This window comes from Rhinolophus sinicus, chromosome 1 (assembly GCF_057876585.1).
Source record: "Rhinolophus sinicus isolate RSI-liver-muscle chromosome 1, RSI-T2T, whole genome shotgun sequence".
Lineage (NCBI taxonomy): Eukaryota > Metazoa > Chordata > Mammalia > Chiroptera > Rhinolophidae > Rhinolophus > Rhinolophus sinicus.
Window position 1 is genome coordinate 91,882,716 of NC_142501.1, and position 24,405 is coordinate 91,907,120.

General features: G+C 42.5%; 1 protein-coding gene across 9 annotated transcripts in view; it reads left to right on the plus strand.

Annotated features, from left to right (window-relative positions):
- ERC1 (ELKS/RAB6-interacting/CAST family member 1) overlaps positions 1-20,910 on the plus strand; it is a 491,277-nt gene extending 470,367 nt beyond the window's left edge. For all 9 annotated transcript variants that reach the window (XM_074325171.2, XM_074325172.2, XM_074325174.2 and 6 more), the window contains one exon: positions 15,352-20,910. In XM_074325171.2, the coding sequence (XP_074181272.1) occupies positions 15,352-15,489 (138 nt within the window). In that variant the 3' untranslated portion in view covers positions 15,490-20,910. The remainder of the gene's footprint in view (positions 1-15,351) is intronic.
- Positions 20,911-24,405: the final 3,495 nt, after the last annotated feature.

Genomic DNA, 24,405 nt, shown 5'->3' on the forward strand with positions numbered 1-24,405 from the left:
TGAGCATTCAGATAGAGTTGCTGTTGCATTTGTGATTCTTGGCTCGCATCCCTCTAGAAATCATGTTACTACTCTGAGTTCAGGGAGGGCTGGAATAGCTACTAAGAACAGAATACATTATAATAACATTCAGCAGACAAAGCCAAAATTCCTGCCAGAGGCCACCTTGGTATCCTATACTTGTCCCATACTCCATCTTTCGAGAACTTTAAACAAAGTGGGGTGCTTACAGTGCATAGTTTAGGCACCCTGCTCTGAGGTCTGCATCATGGTCTTGATTTGGAGATGCTTCAGATTTTATCTTAAACTCTTTGGAAAGTTATCATTGTTTCCCCCCAGGATTAGTGTCTGTTGCTTTAGTTTATTCACCAGTCATTTTTCGTTTGTTTGCTATGTGGAGGATATTTTGCTAGGCAGCATTGGTATGTAAAACAGAATTCATCAAGAGTTTGCAGGAGAGTTGGAGAATTAAACACATAGCCAGCTCTTTAAACGTGAGACAAAATTAATACTTTAGCAATATTCACTTCTAAGTAGAGAAGGCTTCTCAGAGAAAAAGGGCAATTGAGCTCAACCATGAAGCGTATGGTAGGTGGTAAGATGGGGAAGAGAGGTGTGTAAGAGGTAAGACCGTCCACATTCTAGGGGGAGAGAACCACGTCAAAGTAAAAGCAAAGACAAGGGACTAGCAAGGAAGCGCAAGGAGACGAACTGGAAAAGGAGCATAGGGCTGCCAGATTGTGGCAGGAAATCATTTACGATATTGGAAGGAGAGGAGGGAGCCTAATCCAACCTGATTTAGAAAGATTACTCATATAAGCCAGGGTTGAAGTGGTTGTGAAGTGACTGCAATAAGCAAAAAATGTAGCAGCATGAGAGCGTGTATTTAGGGTTGTGACCAGGAGGTGGTCTGCAATGGAGAACCTAAACCAAAAGAAACATGGCCTGAAAAGGGCAGTAGCAAGAATCTCACAGAAGAATTGTGTCTTCGAAGACTATTTAACCACATGAAGAGCTATTTGTAGTAATTATTTAGTGAAAAGAACAGTTTATTAAATAGTCTGAACGGTATGATTTGATGTGTAAGTGGAGCGAGCATTCACAAAGAAATGTTTATCGAGCATTTGAAAAATGTGAGTCTGAAATTCAGGAGAGAGAAGAGAACTAGAGTTATAATTATATTGACATACCTTGATAATGATTAAAATCAGGTCATATAAGGCTCATTATACTATTATTCTCTCTTGTATATATGTATGTGCTAAATAAAAAGTTTTTCAAATTCAGAAAAGCCCACCTCAAAAGAAATAATTAGCAAAGAAAGTGGAGTAAAGGTGTGAATGCGCTAAGTACTCAGAACAATACCTGGCCTATAATTAAGGTCCAGTAAATTAGTTACTATTATTATTAGCACTTTATAAAGCTGGAGCTAGATAGTGTTACCTGAGCAGGGGATGTAAGAGGGAAGCCTCCTTAGACCCCAGGAAACACCTACAGGTGTGGGAGGAAGAGCAGGAAGAGGACAGCAGCAGGACGGATTGGAAATCTGTGGGCAGGGGAGGAGAGCCAGAAAGTTAGGAGGGGAGAGAGATTTTAGGAGGCGGTGTCATCAGGGCAGGCAGGGATCGCGGAAGGGGCGGTAGGACAAAGACTGAGTAAACACCTCTGGGTTGTCATGTTCGGTAATCCTTGAGGTTTGGGTTTTGGGGGGTAGTTTTTTTTTGTTTTAAAGTATAGCATGTATACAAAGCAGTACACAGATCGTACATATAAAACTCAGTTAGTTTTTACACACTTAAAATGGACACCTGACACAAGAGCGGAACATCCCTGATCCTCGAAAGCCTCTAGGCACTTCCCTTTCCGGTCACGCCCTTTCCGCCCACGCCCCCTTTCTGGCCACGCCCCTTTCTGGCCACGCCCCTTTCCCATCGCGCCCCTTTCCGGTCACTGCTCCGCCCGCCCTGCAACGGGGACTTGACTTCTCATGCTACAGGTCCGGTTTGCCTACTTACAAACCTCTCCTGCCTGGCATCATAGTGTGACCTCTTGTGTCTAGTCTTTCATCAACATCATGATTACGAAGTGCACCTATTAGGGTACACTTAACAGTGGTCCATGCAGTCACATTGCCATATGACATTCCATTGTATGGATGTACCACAGTTTGTCATTTAGTTGTTGTTGGACATTTGGATTATTCCCAGGTTTGGGCTGTTTTTCTGTATTCTCTTTGGTTTCATTGGTCTATATGTCTGGTTTTGTGCCAGTTGCAAACTATGATAACAACTGTAGCTTTATAGTAGTATTTTTCTTCGTGACAATTCTTCAAGTTCTTCTTATAACTTTGTTCTTCAGGATTGCTTTGGCTGTCCCTGGGTCTTTGCATTTCTACTTATACTTTGAATCCCTTGTCAGTTTATACACACGCGCGCGTGCATACGTTTTGGTTTGCACCTGCCAACCAAACGTTTTGGTTTGAATTGCATTGAATCTATAAATTAATTTGGGCAGAATTGACTTTTGCAGTATTGAGTTTTCCAATCCATAATCATGCTGCATCCTTCTTTTTAAGGTTTTTTTTATTTCTCTAAATAGTGTTTTATAGTTTTCAATGCAGAGATCTTAGTTTAGTAAACTTTTGAGAGAACAGTTTCGTTGAAATGGCAAAAACTGAAAGCTGTTAAGGCGGGAAAAGAGAAACAGGTAGCAAATACAGACTGTTCTTTTGAGATGTTTGATGGTGAAAGAAAGAAAAAAGTTAGCACTACCTTGTGATTCCAAAGCTTGTGTACTTGCAGATTCAAAAGGCCTTTTCAGGATGAGCGTGCCCTCTGAAGCCCTAGCAAAGGCCAGGGGAGAGGAGAGACTGGAAACAGGTCACAGAGGGAACAGGGACCTGGAAGGCTGGCTCAAGTTGGCCTGGGAAGGAGTAGCACGGAGTGTTGTAGGGTCATGCTGAGGTAGGATGTTTCCTGGCTGCGTTCCCTCAGTAAGTTTCCTCAGAACCACTGCTGCTTACACACTGAGCGGCCCTGAGCTATCGTGAGAACTGCCTTGTGCCACTCACAGTGCCAGACCCCGCGTGCAGGAAGCTTGGAGCAGCCAGACTGGCTGCCCCATGGTCATCCTAACCACGTGGCCAAACCCCTGTTTCTTTTAGCAGAGCACTTTATTTTATATTTCTCTACTGGAGGCACATACCTGTACATGTATAATGCCAGTAGTCCCTTCCTCCAGAGTATCTTAGTGAAATGAAGGTTAAGTGGAGAGGGGCTATATCTTGAGGTGCCTGGGAGGCTTGAGGAAGACTTTGTAGTAGATATTTTGTATATGGAAGAAACTAAGATGCTAAGATATGAGGTTTAATGCATAAGTTACAGAAGGAGATTGCAGGGTTCATGGGAAGAAATTTGTTTTGCAGTTTAGTGGAAATTATTTTACTGTGGGAGTACTGTTAAGTTTGTTGTCATTTGTCTTTAGATGCAAAGCTTTCAATCCTTACACAGAAAATTGTTTATATCCAGGGAAGGGCGCATGTAAGCTTATGTGCTATGTAGTTATGGTGCTTTTAAGAAAGTGGGCAAGAAGTCAAACCGTAGTTTTCACCGTGGTACTGGCAGTGATGGAATAAGCCTGCCAATGTTAGAAAGCAGAGAATAGGAAATGGAAGATCTTGTTGGAATGACTCAGTCGTACAAACACTAAGTTTGGATTTGTAGCTTTAACAAGGAAGGGAAAGAGGGAAGGAGAATGATTTAATTGATTGCAGCTAGGATAGAATAAGCATTTTCATTAAATTCGAAATATTACATGTTTGTACTTTGGGGGAAATTCAAGCTAAAGGGATGTTTCTTTGGGGAGGAAGTGCGAGGTGGATAGACCGGCCTGGAGGAATGGGAGGGGCCAAGGGCAAGGGGTGCAGGGACCAGGAATGCCTCGAGGGACACCTGCAAAATGAAGTCTCAAAAACTAGAATACACCTTTCCCAGTTTATCCATAGGACCTGCTACATATTGAAACCATATCAAAACTTACTTTTTTACATGTGATGCACGTGCTAATGAAATACTTTAAAATAACAAAGTGCTAATGCATTTCAAGATTTGTTTTCACACCTGTGCTGTGTAGCACACCTGTCTATGTTTTTGTTTTTTGCTTCCTTCACACCGCCTTTCTTTACTAAGTGGTCTGCACGTTTTAATAACACATTTCTGTATTCCTTTGACTTCAGAATGACTAAAGCTTTGCATTTCAAAGTCAGAATAAAAACCCTTATTTTACAAGTAATTCCAGTTTCACAAAAAGCTTGATCTTTGAGATTTTTTCAAGACAGGAAATTTTAGCATAGAATGGATCTAGTGCCAGTGAAATCTCTCGGTGCTCAGCCATGCCCACATTTAATGCTGCTTTCAGATAAAATGCAAACCATTCGTAATCCTTGGAGAGCAGAGAAAGGTTTACCAGATGGAAAGCAACTGCAGCCAATGAAGGAACACTTCCTTCGCTGAACCTTTTGGTTCTTTTGATCCCCCATTATATTTTTTTAAACACCTTTTCTCAGGCAAACCATTCACTAGACCTTGGAAAAAGCATAGCCTTACAGTCTAACTCTGGTTTTTTCTGCCCCTACTCTTTTTCCATCACTTTTAGTTATACTTCCTCCTCCAGTACTAATCACTCTTCCGGCTTCTTGTTTACACCCTCCTGACATGTGTAGGTAATAATCACATTCCCTCCCCTTCGTTTTCAGTTAGTTCAGGTCTACTATTTAGTTCTTCTAATCCTGCCTCATAAAATGATCCTGTCAGCTTCTTAGTCATGCCTGCCACTTTCCTTTGAACTTATTCCAGTTTGTCTCCATTTTTCTGGTAATGAGGTGCCTGAAATGGAACACAGTGCCCTAGGTGTGGCTTCACTGCCACTGTGTAATGGAATGGGGGTGGAGAGGTCCTCTGAGGGACAGTACCCAAGCCTGACCAACCCAGGGGCCTCTTGTCACTCTCGAAGAGCTGGTACCGTTTCCCGAAAATAAGCCCTAGCCAGACACTCACTCAGCTCAAATGTGTCTTTTGGAGCAAAAATTAATATAACACCCGGTCTTATATAAAACCCAGTCTTGTATTGTATTGTATTGTATTGTATTGTATTGTATTGTATTGTATTGTATTGTATTATATTATATTATATTATATTATATTATATTATATTATATTATATTATATTATATTATACCGAGTCTTATAGTAAAATAAAACCGGGTCTTATATTAATTTTTGCTCCAAAAGACGCATTAGAGCCTATTGTCTGGCTAGGTTTTATTTTGGGGGAAACACAGTATTGCTTCTGTCAAGACCAGGGAATTCCTGTGCTCCGAACACAGTGAACAGCCAAGTACATTCCCTCCATGCCTTATTAGCTCATACTATTTTTCCATTTAGAATGACCCTTCTTTCTGTCCTCTAATATCAACGGCCATGTTCTTCCCCCTTCTCCTCCTCCTTTTTGCCCAAACTAAAGGCAGTAGCACCATATACCTCTCTGTGGGCATTTACTATGCAGAGTTTTGCGTGGAGTACTCAGTCAATTTGTTTTAGTTTTATTGAGGTATAATTCACACACCGTTCAATACACTCATTTAAAGTGTACAGTTCGATAGTTTTAATATGTTGTTGGAGTTGTGTAGCCATCACCACAATCAGTTTTCAAACATTTTTATCATTCCAAGAAGAAATCCGTATTTATTAGCAGTCACTCCCGATTACCCCATCTCACCCCAGGCCTAGGCAACCACTAATCTACTTTCTAACTCTGGATTTGCCTACTCTGGACATTTCATAAGAGTGAAATCATACAATATGTAGTCTTTTGTGACTGGCTTCTTTCACCTAGCATAATGTTTTTATGGTTCATGTTACGGCACATGTCAGCGCTTCATTCCTTTTCATTGGTGAATCCATCAATACTTTCTGAGTAAATATTTTACTCGTTTCTGTTTGTCCCTTCTCAGTGTCTTAGAATATAAGAATTACACACTTCAAAATACATGTAACTTTGAATATTTATATTATACATTTTTATTCATATTTATCGTAAAATTGATGTTGCTTGTGCTATTAAACAATATAGAAGTATACAGAGTAAAATAAAAGTCTTTCCATCCACTAAAACTAACCACTCTTTAATAGTTTTGTGTTTCATACATTTTTTATATGTAGGTCCAAACATAAAGATCTCCCTCACCTCTTGTTTGACACTAAGTTTACTAATAAATTTTTGCTCTTTCAAATTGCCCTGGTAAACATACTTGTGCGTACATTCCTGAATTTCTTACTGGTATTTCTATAGAATATATTCTTAAATATGAAACTTTTTTGGTCAAAGGATATATACAGTTAAATTTGTTTGATGAGACCAGATTGCTTACCAATCTACATTCCCATCAATAATAGGATAAAGTACCCACTTCCCCAAATTCTTACCAGCACTAATTTTTAACTTGAAACTTTTGCCAATGTGATAAGGAAGGAAAAAAACCTATCTTATTTAACTTGTATTTCTTTAATTATTAACAAAGTTGACTATTTTTTTATGTGCTTTTTAGCCGTTTGTATTCTTTCTGTGAGTTTTTTTGTTCATATCCTCTGTCCATTTTTCTATCCAGTTATTGGGCTTATAGTACCACTTTTATAATATATTGATATCAATCCTTTGTCTTTTTGTCTTATTTATTATAAATGTTTCCTAAGGCATCACTTTTATTTTTATTTAAATTTATCTCTTCTGTCTCCATACAAACATTTTAAATTTCTTTACAGTCAAATTTGTCCTTTTTGTTTTTTTTATCCTTTTGTAGCTTTCTTTAAAAGCGTTACCCCTTGTCTTTGTCAGTTCAGGCTGTGGTCACAAAATACCATAAACTGTGTGGCTTATCACCAACAGAAATCTATGTCTTACCATTTTGGAGGCTAGAAGTCCAAGATGACGATGCCCCGCATGGTCTGGTTCTGGTGGGAGCTGCCTTCTGGATTGCATGCTGCCTGTCTTTCCTTGTATCCTCATATGGTGGAAAAGCTAGCTAGTTCTCGGAACTCTTTTTATAAGCACTATTCTCTTTCATGAAAATTCCACCCTCATGACCAAATTGCCTCCCAAAGGCCCCACCTCAAAATATCATCACATTCAGATTAGAATTTCAATATAAGAATTAGAATTTCAATATAAGTAAACATTTTGTCTACTGCAAAAAGTAAAAGAGCGTTTACCTACACCCCAGCCCAAGATTATAAAAAGTGCTCCTCCATTTGCTTCTAGTACTTTCACGGTATAATTTTTTAATTATTTTTATTGAGATATAATTGACATATAACATCGTCATATTAGTTTCAGGTGTACAACATAATGATTAAATGTTTGTATATATTGTAAAATTATCACAGTGAGTCTAGTTACCGTCCATTACCACCCATAGTTAAAACGTTTTTTTCTTGTGATAAGAATTTGTAAGACCTACTCTCTTAGCATATTTCAAATACACAACTGTATTATTAGCTGTAGTCACTGTGATGTACATTACAACCCCAGGACTTATTTATTTTATAACTGGAAGCTTGTACCTTTTGACTCCTTTCACCCTTTTCTAACCACCTCCCACCCCCTACCTCTGGCAACCAACAGTCTTCTCTGTATCAATGACTTCAGTTGGGTTTTTGTTGTTGTTTTCATTTAGATTCCACATATAAGTGATATCATACAGTATTTGCCTTTCTCTGTCTGACTTATTTTACTTAGCATAAGCCCGTAAGTTACACCTGTGCATACGTTGCAAATGGCAGGATTTCCTTAATTTCTATGGTTGAATAATATTCCATTGTATATGTATATGTGTGTATAATATATGACATTTTCTTTATCCATTCATCCATCGATGGACACTTAGGGTGCTTCCATGTCTTAGCTATCATAAAAAATGCTGCAATGAACATGGAGGTGCATATCTCTCTTTCAGTTAAAGTGTTCTCATTTTCTTTGGATATATAAAGAAGTAGAATAAATGGATCATATTATAGTTCTATTTTTAATTTTTTTAGGAACTGCCTTACTGTTTTCCATAGTGGCTGTACTAATTTACATTCCCACCAACAGTGCACAAGGGTTCCCTTTTCTCCATATCTTCAGCAACACTTGTATTTCTTGTCTTTTTTATAATAACCATTCTGACAGGTGTGAGGTGGTGTCTCGGTGTAGTTTGGATTTGCATTTCCCTGATGATTAATGACAGTGAGCACCTTTTCCTGTACCTGTTGGTCATATGTATGTCTTCCTCAGAGATATTCAGATCCTCTGCTCATTTTTTAATCAGATTGTTTGTCTGTTTGCTTTTGAGTTGTATGAGTTATTTGAGTTGTTTTGCTATTGAGTTGTATGAGTTATATATTTTGGATGTCAATCCCTTATCAGGTATATGATTTGCAAATATTTTCTCCCATTCTGTCAGCTGCCTTTTCATTCTGTTGATGGTCCCTCACTGTGCAGAAGCTTCCTAGTTAAATATCATCCCGCTTGTTCATTTTTGCTTTTGTTGCCTTTGCTCTTAGCCTCAAATCTAAAAACATCACCAAGACCCATGTCAAGAAGCTTACTGACTGTTTCCTTCTAGGAGTTTTAAGATTTCAGGTCTTACGTTCAAGTCTTTCATTCATATTGAGTGAATTTTTATGTGTGGTGTTAGATAGTGGTCCAGTTTCATTCTTTCACATGTGGCTGGCCAGTTTTCCCAACACCATTTATTATTGAAAAGACTGTCCTTTCTCCACTGTATATTCTTGTTTCCTCTGTAATAAATTAATTGACCATGTATGTATGTGAGCTTATTTCTGGGCTGTCTATTCTGTTTCATTGATCTGTGTGTCTGTTTTTGTGCCAGTGCCATGCTGTTTTCATTACTATGGCTTTGTAATGTCGTTTGAAATCTGGGAGCATGATGCCTCCAGCTTTGGTCTTCTTTTCTCAAAATTGCTTTGGCTATTCAGGGTCTTTTATGGTTTCATACAAATTTTAGGATTGTTTGTTCTGTTTCTGTGAAGAATGCCATTAGAGTTTTGATAGGGTTTGCACTGAATCTGGAGATTGCTCTGGGTAGTATGAACATTTTAACAATATTGATTCCTCCAGGGCCGGCCCAGTGGCTCAGGCAGTTAGAGCTCCATGCTCCTAATTCCAAAGACTGCCGGTTCAATTCCCACGTGGGCCAGTGGGCTCTTAACCACAAGGTTGCCAGTTCAATTCCACACGTCCCGCAAAGGATGGCAGGCTGCGCCCCCTGCAACTAACAACGGCAACTGGACCTGGAGCTGAGCTGCGTCCTCCACAACTAAGATTGAAAGGACAACAAACAACTTGACATGGAAAAAAGTCCTGGAAGTAGCTTCCAATCTGTGACCATAGAATCTTTCCATTTATTCATGTCTTCTTCAGCTTCTTTCATCATTGTCTTAGAGTTTTCAGTACACAGGTCTTTTACCTCCTTGGTTAAATTTATTCCTAGGTATTTTATTCTTTTTGATGCAGTTGTAAATGGGATTGCTTTCTTAATATCTCTTTCTGAGTTCTTTATTACTATATATAGAAACACAACAGATTTTTGTATATTGATTTTGTATCTTGCAACTTTAAATTTTGTATTAATCCTAACAGTTTTTCGGTGGACTCTTTAAGGTTTTCTACATATAATATGTCATCTGCAAGTAGTGACAGTTTTGCTTCTTCTCTTTCAATTTAGATACCTTTTATTTCTTTTTCTTGCCGAATTGCTCTGGCTAGGACTTCTAATACTATGTTGAATAAAAGTGGCAAGAGTAGGCATCCTTGTCTTGTTCCTGATCTTAAAGGAAAGCTTTCCGCTTTTCACTGTTGAGTATGGTGTTAGCTGTGGAATAGTCATATATAGCCTTTATCATGTTGAGGTATATTCTCTCTATACCCACTTCCAGGAGAGTTTTTTATCTAAATGGATATTTTTTTTGCATCTGTTGAGATGATCGTATATTTTTATCCTTCACTTTTCTAATGTGGTGTGTCACATTGATTTGCAGATGTTGAACCATCTTTGCATCCCTGGAATAAGTCCCACTTGATTATAGTGTATGATCCTTTTAATGTATTGTTGAATGTAATGTATTGTTAAATTTGGTTTGCTAATATTTTGTTCAGGGATTTTTGCATTAGTGTTCATCCGGGATATTGGCTTGCAATTTTCTTTTCTTATGGTGTCCTTGTCAAATTTTTGGTATCAGAGTAATAATGCTGGCCTTGTAAAATGAGTTTGGAAGTATTCCCTCCTCTTCTGTGTTTTGGAAGAGTTTGAAAGCATTGTTATTAATTCTTCTTTGAATGTATGGTAGAATTCACCAGTGAAGGCATCTGGCCCTGGACCTTTGTTTGTTGGGAGGTTTTTGATTAGTGATTCAGAATCCTTACTAGTGTTCAGTTTGTTCAGATTTTCTGTTTCTTCATGATGCAGTCTTGATAGGTTTTATGTTTCTAGGAATTTATACATTTCTTCTAAGTTTTCTAATTTGTTAAGATATAATTATTCATTGTAGTCTGTTATGATTCTTGGTATTTCTGTGATATCAGTTCTAACATCTTCTCTTTCATTTCTGATTTTATCTGAGACCTCTCTCTTTTTTTATTGGTAAATCTAACTAAAAATTTGTCTGTTTTGTTTATCTTTTCAAAAACAAGCTCTTAATTTTATTGATCTTTTCCATTATCCTTTTAGTCTCTATGTCATTTATTTCTGCTCTGACTTTTGTTAATTCCTTCTTTCTACTAACTTTTGGCATTGTTTGTTCTTCATTTTCTAGCTCTGTTTGTTCTTCATTTTCTAGTTCCTTGAGGTGTGAAGTTAGGTAGTTTATTGGCGATCTTTCTTTTTTCTTAAGGTAGGTATTTATGACTTTCTCTCTTGAAACGACATTTGCTGCATCTTGTAAGTTTTTGTATGTTGTAGTTCAATTTTTATTTGTCTTAGGTATTTTGTTATTTCTTTTTATTTCTTAATTGACCAGTTGGTTTTTCAGTTGCATGTTGGTTAATCTCCACATATTTGTAAATATTCCAGTTACTTCTTATAATTGATTTCTAGTTTCACACCGTTGTGGTCAGAATAGATCCTTGATGAGATTTCAGCCCTCCTAAAATTTATTTAAACTTGTTTTGTGGCCTAACATATGATCTGGAGAATATTCCATGTGCACTTGAGAAGAATGTATATTCACAGTATAATTTTTAAATTTAGATCTTTGGCCGATTTGAAGTTTACGTTTATATACGGTAAAGCAGGAATCTAAATACAAGTAGGCCCAATCATCCCAAAATATTAATTGATTTCAAATGCCTCCTAATCATATTCTAAATCCCACTCATCTAATTTTATCAATATAATACTCTTCTAATTAGTGTAGTTTCATAGTTTGTTTTATAATGTGGTAGAGCAAGTCCCACATAATTTTTCTTTCTTTAAAACTTTTTTTTTTTTTTTTTTTTTTTTTTTTTTTTGGCTCTTCTTATATATTTACACTTCAGGATAAATTTTAGAATCAATTTTCAAGTTCCAAAAACAGCCTTTGATATTTGGTTTAGAAATGTATTTGTAGTGTACTTTTAGATAAAAATAAAGTCAGTTTATAAATAACCTATATAATATCATTACCCTTTTGTTTCTAAAACTACATGTATATATAATAAAAGTCCCAAAGGATATTATGACAAAATATATAGCAACAGTTATCTCCTGATGCTAATGTTATAGGTGTGGTTTTTTTCCTTGGTGCTTTTCTTTTCCAAATTTCCTACAATGATTGTCATACTTTTTAAATCCAAAAAATGGCTGAAAATGTTATTCAACTAAAATGTATCCATTAGTAACTTCATGTTTATCTTCCTTTTTTTGTTTTTTTCTTAAAGATTTTATTGGGGAAGGGGAACAGGACTTTATTGGGGAACAGTGTGTACTTCCAGGATTTTTTCCAAGTCAAGTTGTTGTCCTTTCAATCTTAGTTGTGGAGGGGCCATTCAGCTTCCAGTTGTTGTCCTTTCAGTCTTAGTTGGGGAGGACACAGCTCAGCTCCAGGTCCAGTTGCCGTTGCTAGTTGCAGGGGGCACAGCCCACCATCCCTTGCGGGAGTCGAACCGGCAACCTTGTGGTTGAGAGGACGCACTCCAACCAACTGAGCCATCCGGGAGGCAGCTCAGCTCAAGGTGCCGTGTTCAATCTTAGTTGCAGGGGGCGGAGCCCACCATCCCTTGCGGGACTCGAGGAATTAAACTGGCAACCTTGTGGTTGAGAGCCCACTGGCCCATGTGGGAATCGAACCGGCAGCCTTCGGAGTTAGGAGCATGGAGCTCTAACAGCCTGAGCCACCGGGCCAGCCCCCATGTTTATCTTCTTAACAGAAGCCAAAAAGAATGAAAAATATTTCATGGGAAATAAATATGTGACTTGTAAAGCATAAATGAAGTACAAATACCTGGCTCCAAATATATTCCAAAGTTATTCAGAATATTCCTGGGAATGACTGAGATGGGAAATTGAAGCAATACAACCTGACGTCCTCCTCACTTACTTTGCGTGGTTGACTTCAGTTCCACTGAAGAGACGTGAGAGTTGTAGCCTTTTCACCTAGCAGTATTTCTGGATTGTATTCTGTGCAGCTGTATGTACAAGGCACCTGGTCCCCTTGGTTTCCCTGTTTCAGAGACTCCTGTGTATATGACACAGCCAAGCCTTGATATGCACAAGACTTAGTGTGGTCTGAGTCTAGCCCTTGCATGTCTTGATCTTACAGTCAACACTTACTGTGTTTTCCCGAAAATAAGACCTGGACAATCAGCTCTAATGCGTCTTTTGGAGCAAAAATTAATATAAAACCCGGTCTTATTTTACTATACTATAAGACCGTATATAATATAGTATAGTATAATATAATATAATACAGGTCTTATATTAATTTTTGCTCCAAAAGATGCATTAGAGCTGATTGTCTGGCTAGGTCTTATTTTCGGGGAAACACAGTAGCAGAAAGTAGATTTCTAAATCTGTTCCTAACTTTTTGATATATTTGAGGAAGCAGCATAGTAATTCTTGGCTCTGAGCATCTAGATTCTATCAAGACTGTAATTAAAACTTGGTTCTCTTTGCTTTTTAATCTATATGCTCTTTCTGAGTAATCTTACCTATTTAATAAAAACAACAGTAATTATAACAACATCTAACATTTATCAAGCATTTTCTCTGTGTAAGGCATTATACCCACTTTATAGGAATATCTCATTAATTCTTTAAAACAACCCTATAAATGTTATTGCCTCATTTTACAGATGAGGAAACTGAGGCTCAGAGAGGTCCAGGTCAATAATTGGTAGAGTTGACACTGAAACCGAGACAGCCTAACTCCAGAACCTATGTTCTTAACTATACTTTAAACTCAAGTTTTAATTCCCCTCCTTTCCTAAAACCTGCTCTGCCTCCTGTATTTTCAGTCTTATTTGTCTAGTATCCCCAGCTAGAACTGTCCAAGTCATTCTCTATCCCCTGTCACTTGGCTCCACCTCCTATCAGCCCTACTTGCAGAAATCTCACATGCAGCTGTTCCTTTCCGTGTCCCTGGACCCCACCTGAGTGTTAGCCCTCCTCAGCTCTCACCTGGGTTTGTAACAGTTACCTCCCTTGCCGTATTCTTTTTCCCACTCATTCTGTCGTGTTTTTATCTTCATAGCTATCTTCCAAGAAAATGAAGCTGATCATGTCTCCGTAGTGTTTAAAAACTCTTAGACTTCTTTCTGTTGTTGTTTTAACCAGATTAAATCTGAACTCCTTACTTTACATACACAGTCTGGCCCCAGGCTGTCTCCTCAGCTTCGTTTCCTATCATCCTCCACCCAGTTCCCTTACCTGACTTCCAGCCATACTGAATGCCTCACTCTTCCCTAGATCTGTGCCAAGCGCTTTCATAGCTCTGCATCTGTGTTTGTTTCATCTGCTTGAAAGCTTCTTCTCTCTTTGATCTCCCAGACAAACTCCTGTCAGCTCTCAAGGTCCAAATCACACATTGCCGTTAGTGCCATCTTCTCAGACTCCTCCAGGATGGAACAGCCCTTCTCACGTCTTCTCCTGCAGCACACATCCTGCCTGGTTACGGCCCTTACCACACTGGGTTGTGGTTATCTGCTTACGTGTTTGTCCCTTTTATTAACCTAAATGGGTCTTCAGGGCAAGGATCAAATCCAGACCCTCAATAAATGTTGGCTTAATGCTGGAAGGATTGTCAGAGAGGGTGTTTAAAACAATAGGAAGTTAGAAACATATGTATTCTTAAACAGAGGACTGACTACCTTATGTTTCTCAGAATAACCTCATTAGTTAAATTAGCAGGCCAAAGGTAGGGTCATCTGATACACTGCATAAAAGTGTTGCACAGGAAAGAGGGGAAGTCTTTTAAATTCCAAGTTTCCGAAGGGCAAGGACCATTATGGAAGATTAAGATCCTGTCTGAGCTCATCCATGTGCCCCTGGCCTTGGGCATGCATGTGGCGGTGGAGAGAACATTCCACCTGGGTGAGACACTGGGATTGGAGTTGCAGCTCTGCAAATTACTGTCTCTGGGCCTTGCACTAGTCACTAACTGATTTAGGCCTCATTTTCGTGAAAAGACATTTGATGATTTACTTTTACACTTTCCTGGTTGTTAACTCAGATGCAGGAAGGCATCACATAGAAAGTATCTCTTTACATTTCTTTTTTTTTTTTTTTTTTTTAGCTTTATTGAGGCATAATTGACAAAATTGTGATTAATATTAAAGTGTACAACATAATTTGATATACATCTTGAAAGGGTTCCCACAATTGAGTTAACACATTCATTATCTCACACAGTTTCTTTTCTCTTTATGAGAACACTTAAGGTCTACTCTCTTAGCAAATTTCAATATACAGTACAGTATTTTCAACTATAGACACCATGTTTTACGTTAGATCCTCAGGCCTTACTCATCTTATAGCTGAAAGTTTGTACCCTTTTACCAACCTCTTCCCATTTCCTCCCACTCCCCGGCCCCTGGCACCTACCATTGTACTCTCTGTTTTTGTGAGTTTGACCTTTTTTTTCCAGATCCCACGTGTGACACCATGCAATATTTGTCATTCTCTGCCTGGCTGTTTCACTTTTAGCATACTGCCTTCAGTTTCTTCCATGTTGTTGCAAATGTCATTTATTAGATGAACATAACTCTTACTGCAAACAGGATTGTTTCCTTTCATCTGAAATCCATCTTCCCTTTCTCTTTCAGCTTCAGAATGAGTTAGAAAAGGGTGAGCGGGACAACGCAGAGCTCCAGGAGTTTGCCAACACCATTCTCCAGCAGATAGCAGACCATTGTCCCGACATCCTGGAGCAGGTGGTCAACGCATTGGAAGAGTCCTCCTGACCCTGCTCCGTGGGGAGTGGCCAGCCCAGCAGCCCTGAACCAGGAGCTGAGGAAAGAGAACTGCAAAAAGAAACAGGCACCCTGAACCTTCTTGGCACCAAACTAACACTACGAATTCTACTCTGCTTTGGTTAGTCCTGCAGGTGGGATTCCGGCGCCATTTTGACATCTGTCATCCTGCTCTGCCTTTCTACTTTGGATGTTGTCTCTACACTTGTTTGCTTGATGTCCAGGGTGGGTAAGTGGCTACGTCTCCAGGAAGAACTGACATCCAGTCATCAGCAGCGGAGCATTCAGGATGCTGGTGGCTGTGCCCTCACAGGGGGACGTGGAGTCGGGAGCTTCCTACCTTCTGTCCTTGGCATGAGAGCTAAAGCTGGAATCTACTTGGAGTTCAACATACTGAGAGAACGCGTTCCCACGGACCAGAGAGCTGAGTGTTCTAATGTCACAATAGGTGCTTTCTCCTAAAAGGGTCAAAACAAAATCTTGAAAGGGTAGTATTAGAAAAAGAGGGGGAAAGAGAGAACAGGGACAACTCCCCTTCTTGCTGTCTCCTTCGCTTGCCTTCCTCAGGCAGCTGCGAGCTGGCCTCTTGATGAGTGGGTGAGCGCAGCACCCATCCCTCTCTCTCACCCACCTTGCCCTTCCTGTCCGCCCGGTAACAAGCAGCTGGTGCCAACAGTTCTTCCTCGAGTCCCTCTGGTTTAAGACCTTTGACCTTATACTTAGTTTGTCAGACCATGTTCTCAAATTGAAGGAGGAGAGGGTTTGGCATGAAGTATTGCCCTCAGCAGCTCTGCTTCTGTACAAGGGGAGCAGTTGGGTCAGGCGGGTTTCTCCTGAGCCGCTCTCCCAGCACAGTCTAGGCCCCTAAGCCCCGGAGGATTGCTTCTGCCTTCCCAGCACCGTGCTCCAAGCTCCTGCAGCCCAGCATCACTGAGTTTCCGACTCACCTCCCACCCTTAAGGTTTTACTCTTGATTTGCACTCCCAGATCCATAGCCTCGTGCATCGCCTGGAAACTCCTTCTGGCACAAATGAATGTTTCTCATCCCACACACATTCCTTCCTCCATTCTTTCATTCAGGGAATATTTATGAAATGCCTACTGTTTGCAAGTCAGTGTTAGGCACTCATCCTCAAAAAAAATTACAGGACAGATGTAAAGGACGCTGAGACACATCTGGGTGAGTCAGAGCAGCACAAGGCATGCCCTTCCCCTCCCCCACCTTAATAGAAGGTGTCCTTTCCAGAAAAATCTTTCACAGATCAGCATTTCTCTTTTCTCACTGTAATGGAATTGATGGGTTTGGGGAAGGGGCCGACTCACTGACCTGCCTACAGGATCCCCTTTGGTGATCCAGGATTTTTGTTTATTGTTGTTCCCCTGAAAGAGTCTGCTGTGTAGGGGCTGTAATGGAGTTTTCTTAACACATCTGTGCGTACCTTGTGGAACTTGGCCAGCTCCATGTCACAAGTCAGAAAACTGACCCCAAAGTTACAAATCCAGGTGAAGGTATTAGCATTTTGAAGGGCATTTTGCCCAAGCATAGGCAACGGCAGTCATCAGTACTCAGGCACCGGGAAGTAAACCACTTAACCCAAACGCAGGCCTTTACCTCTGTAGCCAGACACCTCCCAGACAGCCCCAGCTCCTGATAAGAGTTGCTGGGCTGAATGTCTTTGTCTTGGTTTTCTCCTCCCCCTCCCCTAGGTACTCACCCAAAGACACTGACGCTGCCTGTAAAGTCATCACAGCCGTCAGCATCTTCCCACAGCAGCCATGACTGTCTCGTTCACTTATATGGTCAAGTCTCCAGCTGCCCCGATTCCCTGCTGTAAAACAATCTCCCTGTGAGAAGCTGTAGAGTGTTCCTTGTCGAAGGTTTAAATGGACTCTGCTCATAAACTTCTTACTGAGACACTTCCTGATAGCCAGACTGGCCAGAGTGGGGGTGCAAGGGTTCGGTAATAAGTGGTGGTCATTTGTGGTCAATTACCTCACTTCCACGTGTGTATTGCACGGCCCATAAATCATGTAGAAAGCCCAGTATTTTAGGCTGGAATAGTAGACTCTCACTTTAGCTACCTTACTGCAAAGAGCTGAGGTATGACAATAACACCCTTCTCAGGACTAGAGCAGAACAAAGAACATAGGAGAAGAGCCATGCCCAAAGAAGTGGCCTGGCTGGCTGGCTGGCTGGCTGTTCTCCAGCTGGTCTGATAAGAGGAGGCATCGGTCAGGTCTCCCTGGATCCCGCTGGTTCTGCCTTTACAATCAATTACAGAACCTGCCCCTCTTGCCCCCTTGGCACGTGACGCTCTCTGCATCTCCTTCCCTTCACTTTTCATTCCAGCCCTTCCTATTGCTTCCCCTCTGAAACCTTATGGAAGTCCTCTGGACCACTGCTTCTGAGAAGAGACATTTCTGGGGCAGACATCTGTGTGGTCTCTACAAACCATAGCAGGGGATCTCATTGATCCTCCTGGGTCTTGCCAACGGCTCTGGGAACTGTTTGGTCCTAGATGAAGACAGGCTCTGGCTAAAGTTTAATGGTGAGCATGACCTGCATTTATATTACAGAGACAAAGTGAATCCCGTTTCTAGCATTTAAAGTATCTTATTGAGTTGAGATCATTCATTGAGCCTACTTTTAGTAATATACAACTCCCATCACACAAGGACTTGTCATTTAGTGACCCTCTTATGGTATTCAAGATTTCACAAGGTCACACAACTATTAGCAAAAATGTCATTGGCCTTGACAGGTCACTGCACGTTGCCTGTAATGTTCACCAAACTCATCATTCCGTTGGCAAGTCTAGTTTCCCCTTAACACCTAAAGATCTATACCCCCAAATCAAGGTCATCATAAGGCGACAACAAGAAGTAAAATGGGTAGAATCCAACTTGGGGCTCAAGACTAAAGAAATACAACGTGACTCTCATCTTTTCACATACTTCTGTCCCAGGCACTCATTAAGTTCCTGATGAAGTATCTGAATTGAGATTTGCAAGGAGTTGGATACCATTTGAAATAAAAAAGACTTTAAATGGGCTTTAACATATTAAGAAATAAGAAAAGGAATCCCCAAAGCCATCCCAGTTCTAACCTTTGACCTCATACATTTCTATCTAAAGATCTAAGTTCTTTTCTCGTTTCCTTACACGTGGGCTTTTAAAATACTAGTGAGGCAGACCGGACCCAAGACCACCTTCAGTGTCACTATTGGCAATGTGACCTGGCACTTTTTGTCAGTAAAAGTCTATTTGGTTTTTCCATGAGGAGCTCATTGGCTCGCCCATTCCTGAGAGTGAGAGAAGAGCAAGAGGAAGTCATCACAACGTTTTAGACAACTGCTGACCTAGTCCCGCCCCTGTAGATGGTCAAGATTGGCGTTTGGATTTGCTGCTGGGCAGTCCTGCTAATCCCAGCGCCATCCCGCCCTCTTGTCTGATCCCGCTGCTTACACATAGGCCACCTTCCGGGTCTTGGAGGAAAGAGCAAAGCACGGAGGATGGAACATGACCCTCCCTTGGCACGTCCTAAGTTTTGGTGGGCCCTATCTGTCAGCACTGTCAGTACTTTTCATGTCTGCCTCTCTGGCCTCACCTCCCCACCCGTCCAGAACTGTGGAAAAGGAGATGCAGTGCAGCTCGCTGCCCTGTGCAAAGCCTGTGAGGCCACCCATCCATCACTGCCAGTCCAGTAACTTGAACCATTCAAAGAAACATTTTAAGAGAATCTGGAGTTTCCCCCATGTGAACTAAGGGAATATTTGGGCAAGAAAAAAACATGTTACAGGGAAATCCTTCTGAACAAAATGGCTGTCTTTACTTACTCTTTTTAAGCAAATACTGTTTTCAAACTTTTTAGTGTCGAAGCTGTAACCAAGTGTCTCCTGATTTTTTTTCCAATGTGTTTAGCGAGTGCTGTGATCCTATTGTAGGTCTTTCTCCTCCTGACTCTTTTGGGGGAGAGATGGTTTTAGGGATTGATTTGGGGGGAGCGGGTGTTTGTCCCATCCCACCTCCTTCTGTTTCTCTGCTTGTCAATATTGTCTGTGTGGCTCAGAGAATTGGGACAGTTACGTTGTTGTGTCCATTGTTGAGATTATTAAGATATTAAAATGTAGTTGTAGAACTAAAAAAATTAAAGAGCTGTGTTTTTAAAAAATGCAAACCAATATCATGTTAAAGGAATTCAAGCTATGGGGCAGCCAAACTCCTCCCCTCCTCCCAAGTCGGGTGAGGTGGCAGTTGGGCTGGCCACTTGGGAAGCACAGGGCCACACTCCAGGTAGGTGACTGCCTAGCTAAGCGACAGCTGCTGAGGAGAAGGAACAGAATCGGGGGCTCCGAGAATCCCTATTGTGCCACTGTTTTCCTTACATCCTCAGGACCTCTGGGTAGAACTTTTACAGTTTGCGACCCCATAACCACCCTCACCCCACGTTGGTCCTGGCTCAGTGTGCCTAATACTGTGTGGTAACCTGGGCTTGACTCTGAAGCCCCACACCTGGCAGCAGCCCCATACAGGTCACAGAACCTCTTTCCTGCCCACTTGGTGCTATATCATCCAGTGACCCATCCAATATGGGCCAAGCACTGGCCAACCCAGAGCCTGCAATCCAGGTGAATGAATTGTACTCAGATCTCAGTTCCTCTGGCTTCAGTCCCTAGATTCTTTCCCTTGAAGCTTTTTACACCCCAGATCTCCTGGGCCCGGGCTGTCTCTGTTGGCCCCCGAGGTACCATGGTTTGGAAAGGAAGTGAACCCAACTGAAGCCAGAGGATCCAGGCGTGGGCCAGAGCAAGCTTTCTGAGCCCAGCGCCAGTTCCCGCACCACACCAGTATTGCATCATCCTCCAGTGCCGCTAGGCCCCTGAGGGTGGCATGCCACCATGCTGGCCCGCCTGCCCCATCAGGCAGGACTAGCCCAGAAACCTCCCAGTACACCAGGATGTTCAGAATGGAGATGGTCTCCCTGGGACTCGCGCCCCTCAGCTTCAGAAGAGAAGTGCTGCACTTTAGGAGGAGCTGAGGAGCGGGGACTGACTCCTTGTAGCTTGAGTTCCTTTTGGTGACAGTAGCAGCTGCAATGGTGGTGTCTGTGATGCAAATGCACCCGCTGCCTTCCAGTGTGCGTGCGTGCACGTGTGCGTGCGTGCGTGCTTGTGTGCATGTGCGTGCGTGTGTGCGTGTGTGTGCAGGTGTGCATGTGCGTGTGAGTGAGTGTGTGTGTGTGTGTGTGTGTGTGTGGTGGCCCGTCGTGTTACTGACAGGATGATGACACTACAAAGAAATTGTGTTATAGTCAACTTGCCTTGATAATTATTGTAAACACTTTGTTCATTTTTTTCTTTTTTATTCACAAACTAAATCCATTGGGAAATTATAAAGTTATTTAAAAATTGAGTGCTGTGTCTTTTTTGAGTCTCATCCAGTCTGATAATCCTAGAAAAGCAGGGAGAGGCCAGCAGTCCCCAGAGGTCAATTCCAGAGATAGGTAACGTGAGAACCAGGGGTGCCCAGGCCTAAGGGAGGCAGAGGAATTGCCAGGCCTGGCTGGGTGACCTCAGAGAGCAGAGGAAGACTCCTTTAGGCTCCCACCTCAACTCTGGGTTGGCAGCCCCCGTAATTGCCTTTCAAAGTCAATTTCCACCTCCCTTTTTCCTTCCTTACGTCCTAGACCCTGAGCCAGGTCCCCCATTTCAGATCTAATTCTGCTGAGGGACCCTGGAGCAGGTGGCAAAGCAGCAAGGAGGCCACTGCTTGAGAGAGTTTTGTTCAGAACTGGGACCTGAGCTTCACTGGGTGTGTTCTGATATATTAATTCTGGGATGTGAGAGCTGTGTCAGCCAACAGAAGTGTGAATACCTAGGGAAAGGGGGCCAGGAGAACCTGTGCCTGAACATTTTCTAGTCTTGGATTTGTCTTGGGCCTCATGCTCAATAAGAAACTACTCTGGGGAATTTCTTTTATGAGAATGCGTTTTCTGCTTAGCTTCATTTCTGTGTCAACCCCAGAAAGGAACCAGCCTGCTCACTGCACCCCTCCACCTTCAGGTAAATTCTGTTGCCCATGGTGGGTTGGCCCTTGGAGCGAAGGTGCCAACGTCCCTGGTGGGCTCTCTGAGCTCCTGACTCCCCGCTTTACGCTTTGCAGCCAGAGCAGCTGCGCAGAATTCCCCGCTGGAGGCGCACCTGAGGCATGGCACTGCTCGCAGGACTGGAAGGCTGACGTGGCGCCTCACTTCCTCACAAGGCAGGAACAACTTCACCAGCAGAACATGTGTTGTTTGTCCTGCACGATATAAAATCACAAGCACAAGCAGATGTGTCCACAGAAAGCTGTCAGATTATCCTGATCATCTGTTTCCAGGCTTTTCCATTAATCTTTCCCACTGTTTGTTTATTCACTCTGTGGTCTACCAGTAGTCAGTTGCAGACAAATGGACACAGAGGCCGTGAGGTTTAAGGAAAATATGAAAGAAGCTGCAGTTGAGAATTCCATTCATTAACTTGTGTTTTTTTTTCTCTGAATTGGGAAAAGACTGCTATTATTTGGATTTTGAGGTGGAATATCTCAGGCTGGCTCAGAGATGATGAACTGCTCAGTGCTTGGCATGAGGGAGCTTTCTGAGGAAGCGGGTTTGAAATCCAAGCTTTCCCCCATGTCCTGGAAGAGCCCTGGAGTCACACCCTCCCTGGAGCCTTTGGCTGCCCCGACCTCTTCCACCGACCCCCACTACCCCCACCCTCACCCCTGGAAAATGATGCCACTTTCATAGGTCACAAGCCACAATGAGGATAATAAATGGTTATGTTTTTCCTGTTTGAAAGCTCTTTTAAGAGTATAATGCGTAAAATAGCTTTCTTCGCAACCGCAATTTGCTTTAAAATAACCAGTATGTGTGTGGGGGAGGGGGAAAGGAGCAAGCTAGAGAAAGAAAAAGACTAGCCATGAGTCAATCATTGTTGAAGCTAGGCATTGGGTACATGGGGTTTATTATACTACTCACTCTCTTCTTGTGTATATTTGAAATTTTCCTAAGTTACATAGTCACATTTTCCAATTGTACTTGCTCAGTCATCACGTGTGGACCTGCCCCACCAACCACTGCCGACCCAAGTAATCCACATTCACACTCAGTTCCGTATCCATACCCCTGTGCTGCAGGGACCAGGCATACAAATAATGATAGCATGTGCCAGGCTCGGTTCTCAGCTCTTCACATGTCTCTCACCTTCCCGCAGAGTGAGAGGTAGGTACTGTGTCCCTTGCTTAGGGACCAGGCGCAGAGTGTTAAACACCTTTCCCAAGGTCATGTGCTAGTAAGTGGTAGGGCTAGAATTTAAACCCGTTCTGTCCCCAGAGCATGTGCTCCAGCACACCACTAGCCACTTCTCTTGAGCTCACGGCCCAGTGGAGGACAGTAATCCCACCAAAATAAGGGCTCGGCGCACAGGAGAGCAGACAGTGCTTGGCTCAGACCTTCAAGTCAAACCTTGAATGATGAATTTTGCCAGCAAAGGAGTTCAAGGATGAGGGGAGGCAGAAAAGAGCCTGAGCAAAGACAAGGTCGGAAAGAACACAGTGTTGGGGGCAGCAAGCAACCCGTGTCGATGGAGCGAACACCCTTTGGCTTAGGAGATGGAGGAAAGGACGCGGTGGCCCCAGTGCAGCTTCAAAGGAGGTTGGATGGGCCCACATGGTGAGAGGTCTGGAATGCCCTGGCCAGGAAGGCAGCTGGCGAGAGCATCACCACACTGCCCGTGACCGGGGCGTGTCAACTCTGGAAAGTCCCCAGCCTTGCTGACCTGGGTGCTGGTGGAGATGGTGAACAAAAGGCCTCCGCCTGGAGCTGTCATAGCCCAAAGCTACACAGCCCAGAAGTGAAGAACGTGGGGTTCAAACCCGATCAGTCTGTTTCCAAACCTTTCTCTCCAGTTCCTTCCACCTGCCACAGCGCTGTGAAGGCTCAAGGCCAGGCAGAAGGCAGAAGGTGACCTGGGACGCGGATGAGACACCTGCCAGCCTTGGAGAGTGGGGCATCAAGGCCAGCGGCCGGTTGGGGGTTTCAGAGGAAAGGGACGTAATGGGTGTGAGTCACACCAGGATTTCGTGCTGTTAGACTCTGGGCATCATTTATTCCCTGGAACCAGGTGATGAAGCCCTACGAACATTCTCCCCTTCTTCAGGCTGTTTGTGGGAAAGGAATGAGGCTCGAAGGCTTGGTGATTCCTCATCAGCCTTCCCTGTCCACGGAGACCATTCCTTTGTCATGTTGTCTGGGGAAGAAGCTATAGCCCAGCCATAAGTGGTGTCTCACAGGGTGACTGGGACTTCACCACCTCATCCTGGTTCTCCTGTGATACCCACACTCTGCCTTCCTTCCAGCTGCTCCACGACAGCTCCCTGATTCGTGTCTGCCTTCCTGAATTAGCACGCCCCCACCCCCACACGAGTCCCCTCAGCCGTGCTTGTGAGGGTGAAGAACTTGAGTCATGTTCCATTTAAGAGGGAGAATTGGATGTGTGAGGAAAGCAAGTCCATCAAATGTCTGCAGAGTTTCCATGCCAAAAAGCCATCTCTGGCCTCTGGTGGAAGTCACATTCAAGAGATGGTTCTTGTTTGGTTCATCTTGGGCTTGAATTTTTTTTTTAATTATGATTTTATTCTTAAGGGTTGTCGGAAATGAGGCTTGGAGGGCATCTGTTTGCACATTTTAATGAGTTTGTGTCCCTGGACTCCCCACGATGTGTTTGTGCTGAGAACACACCCCGGAAACGAGAACTTCTGTGTGGGTGCTCCAGCCAGTGCCGCCCCCTCCCACAGCAGCAGGTCCGGGCCTGGAGGTAAATGGCAAACCCAGTGGGTGTAAACAGCGGCCTTGCAAACACAGGCAGG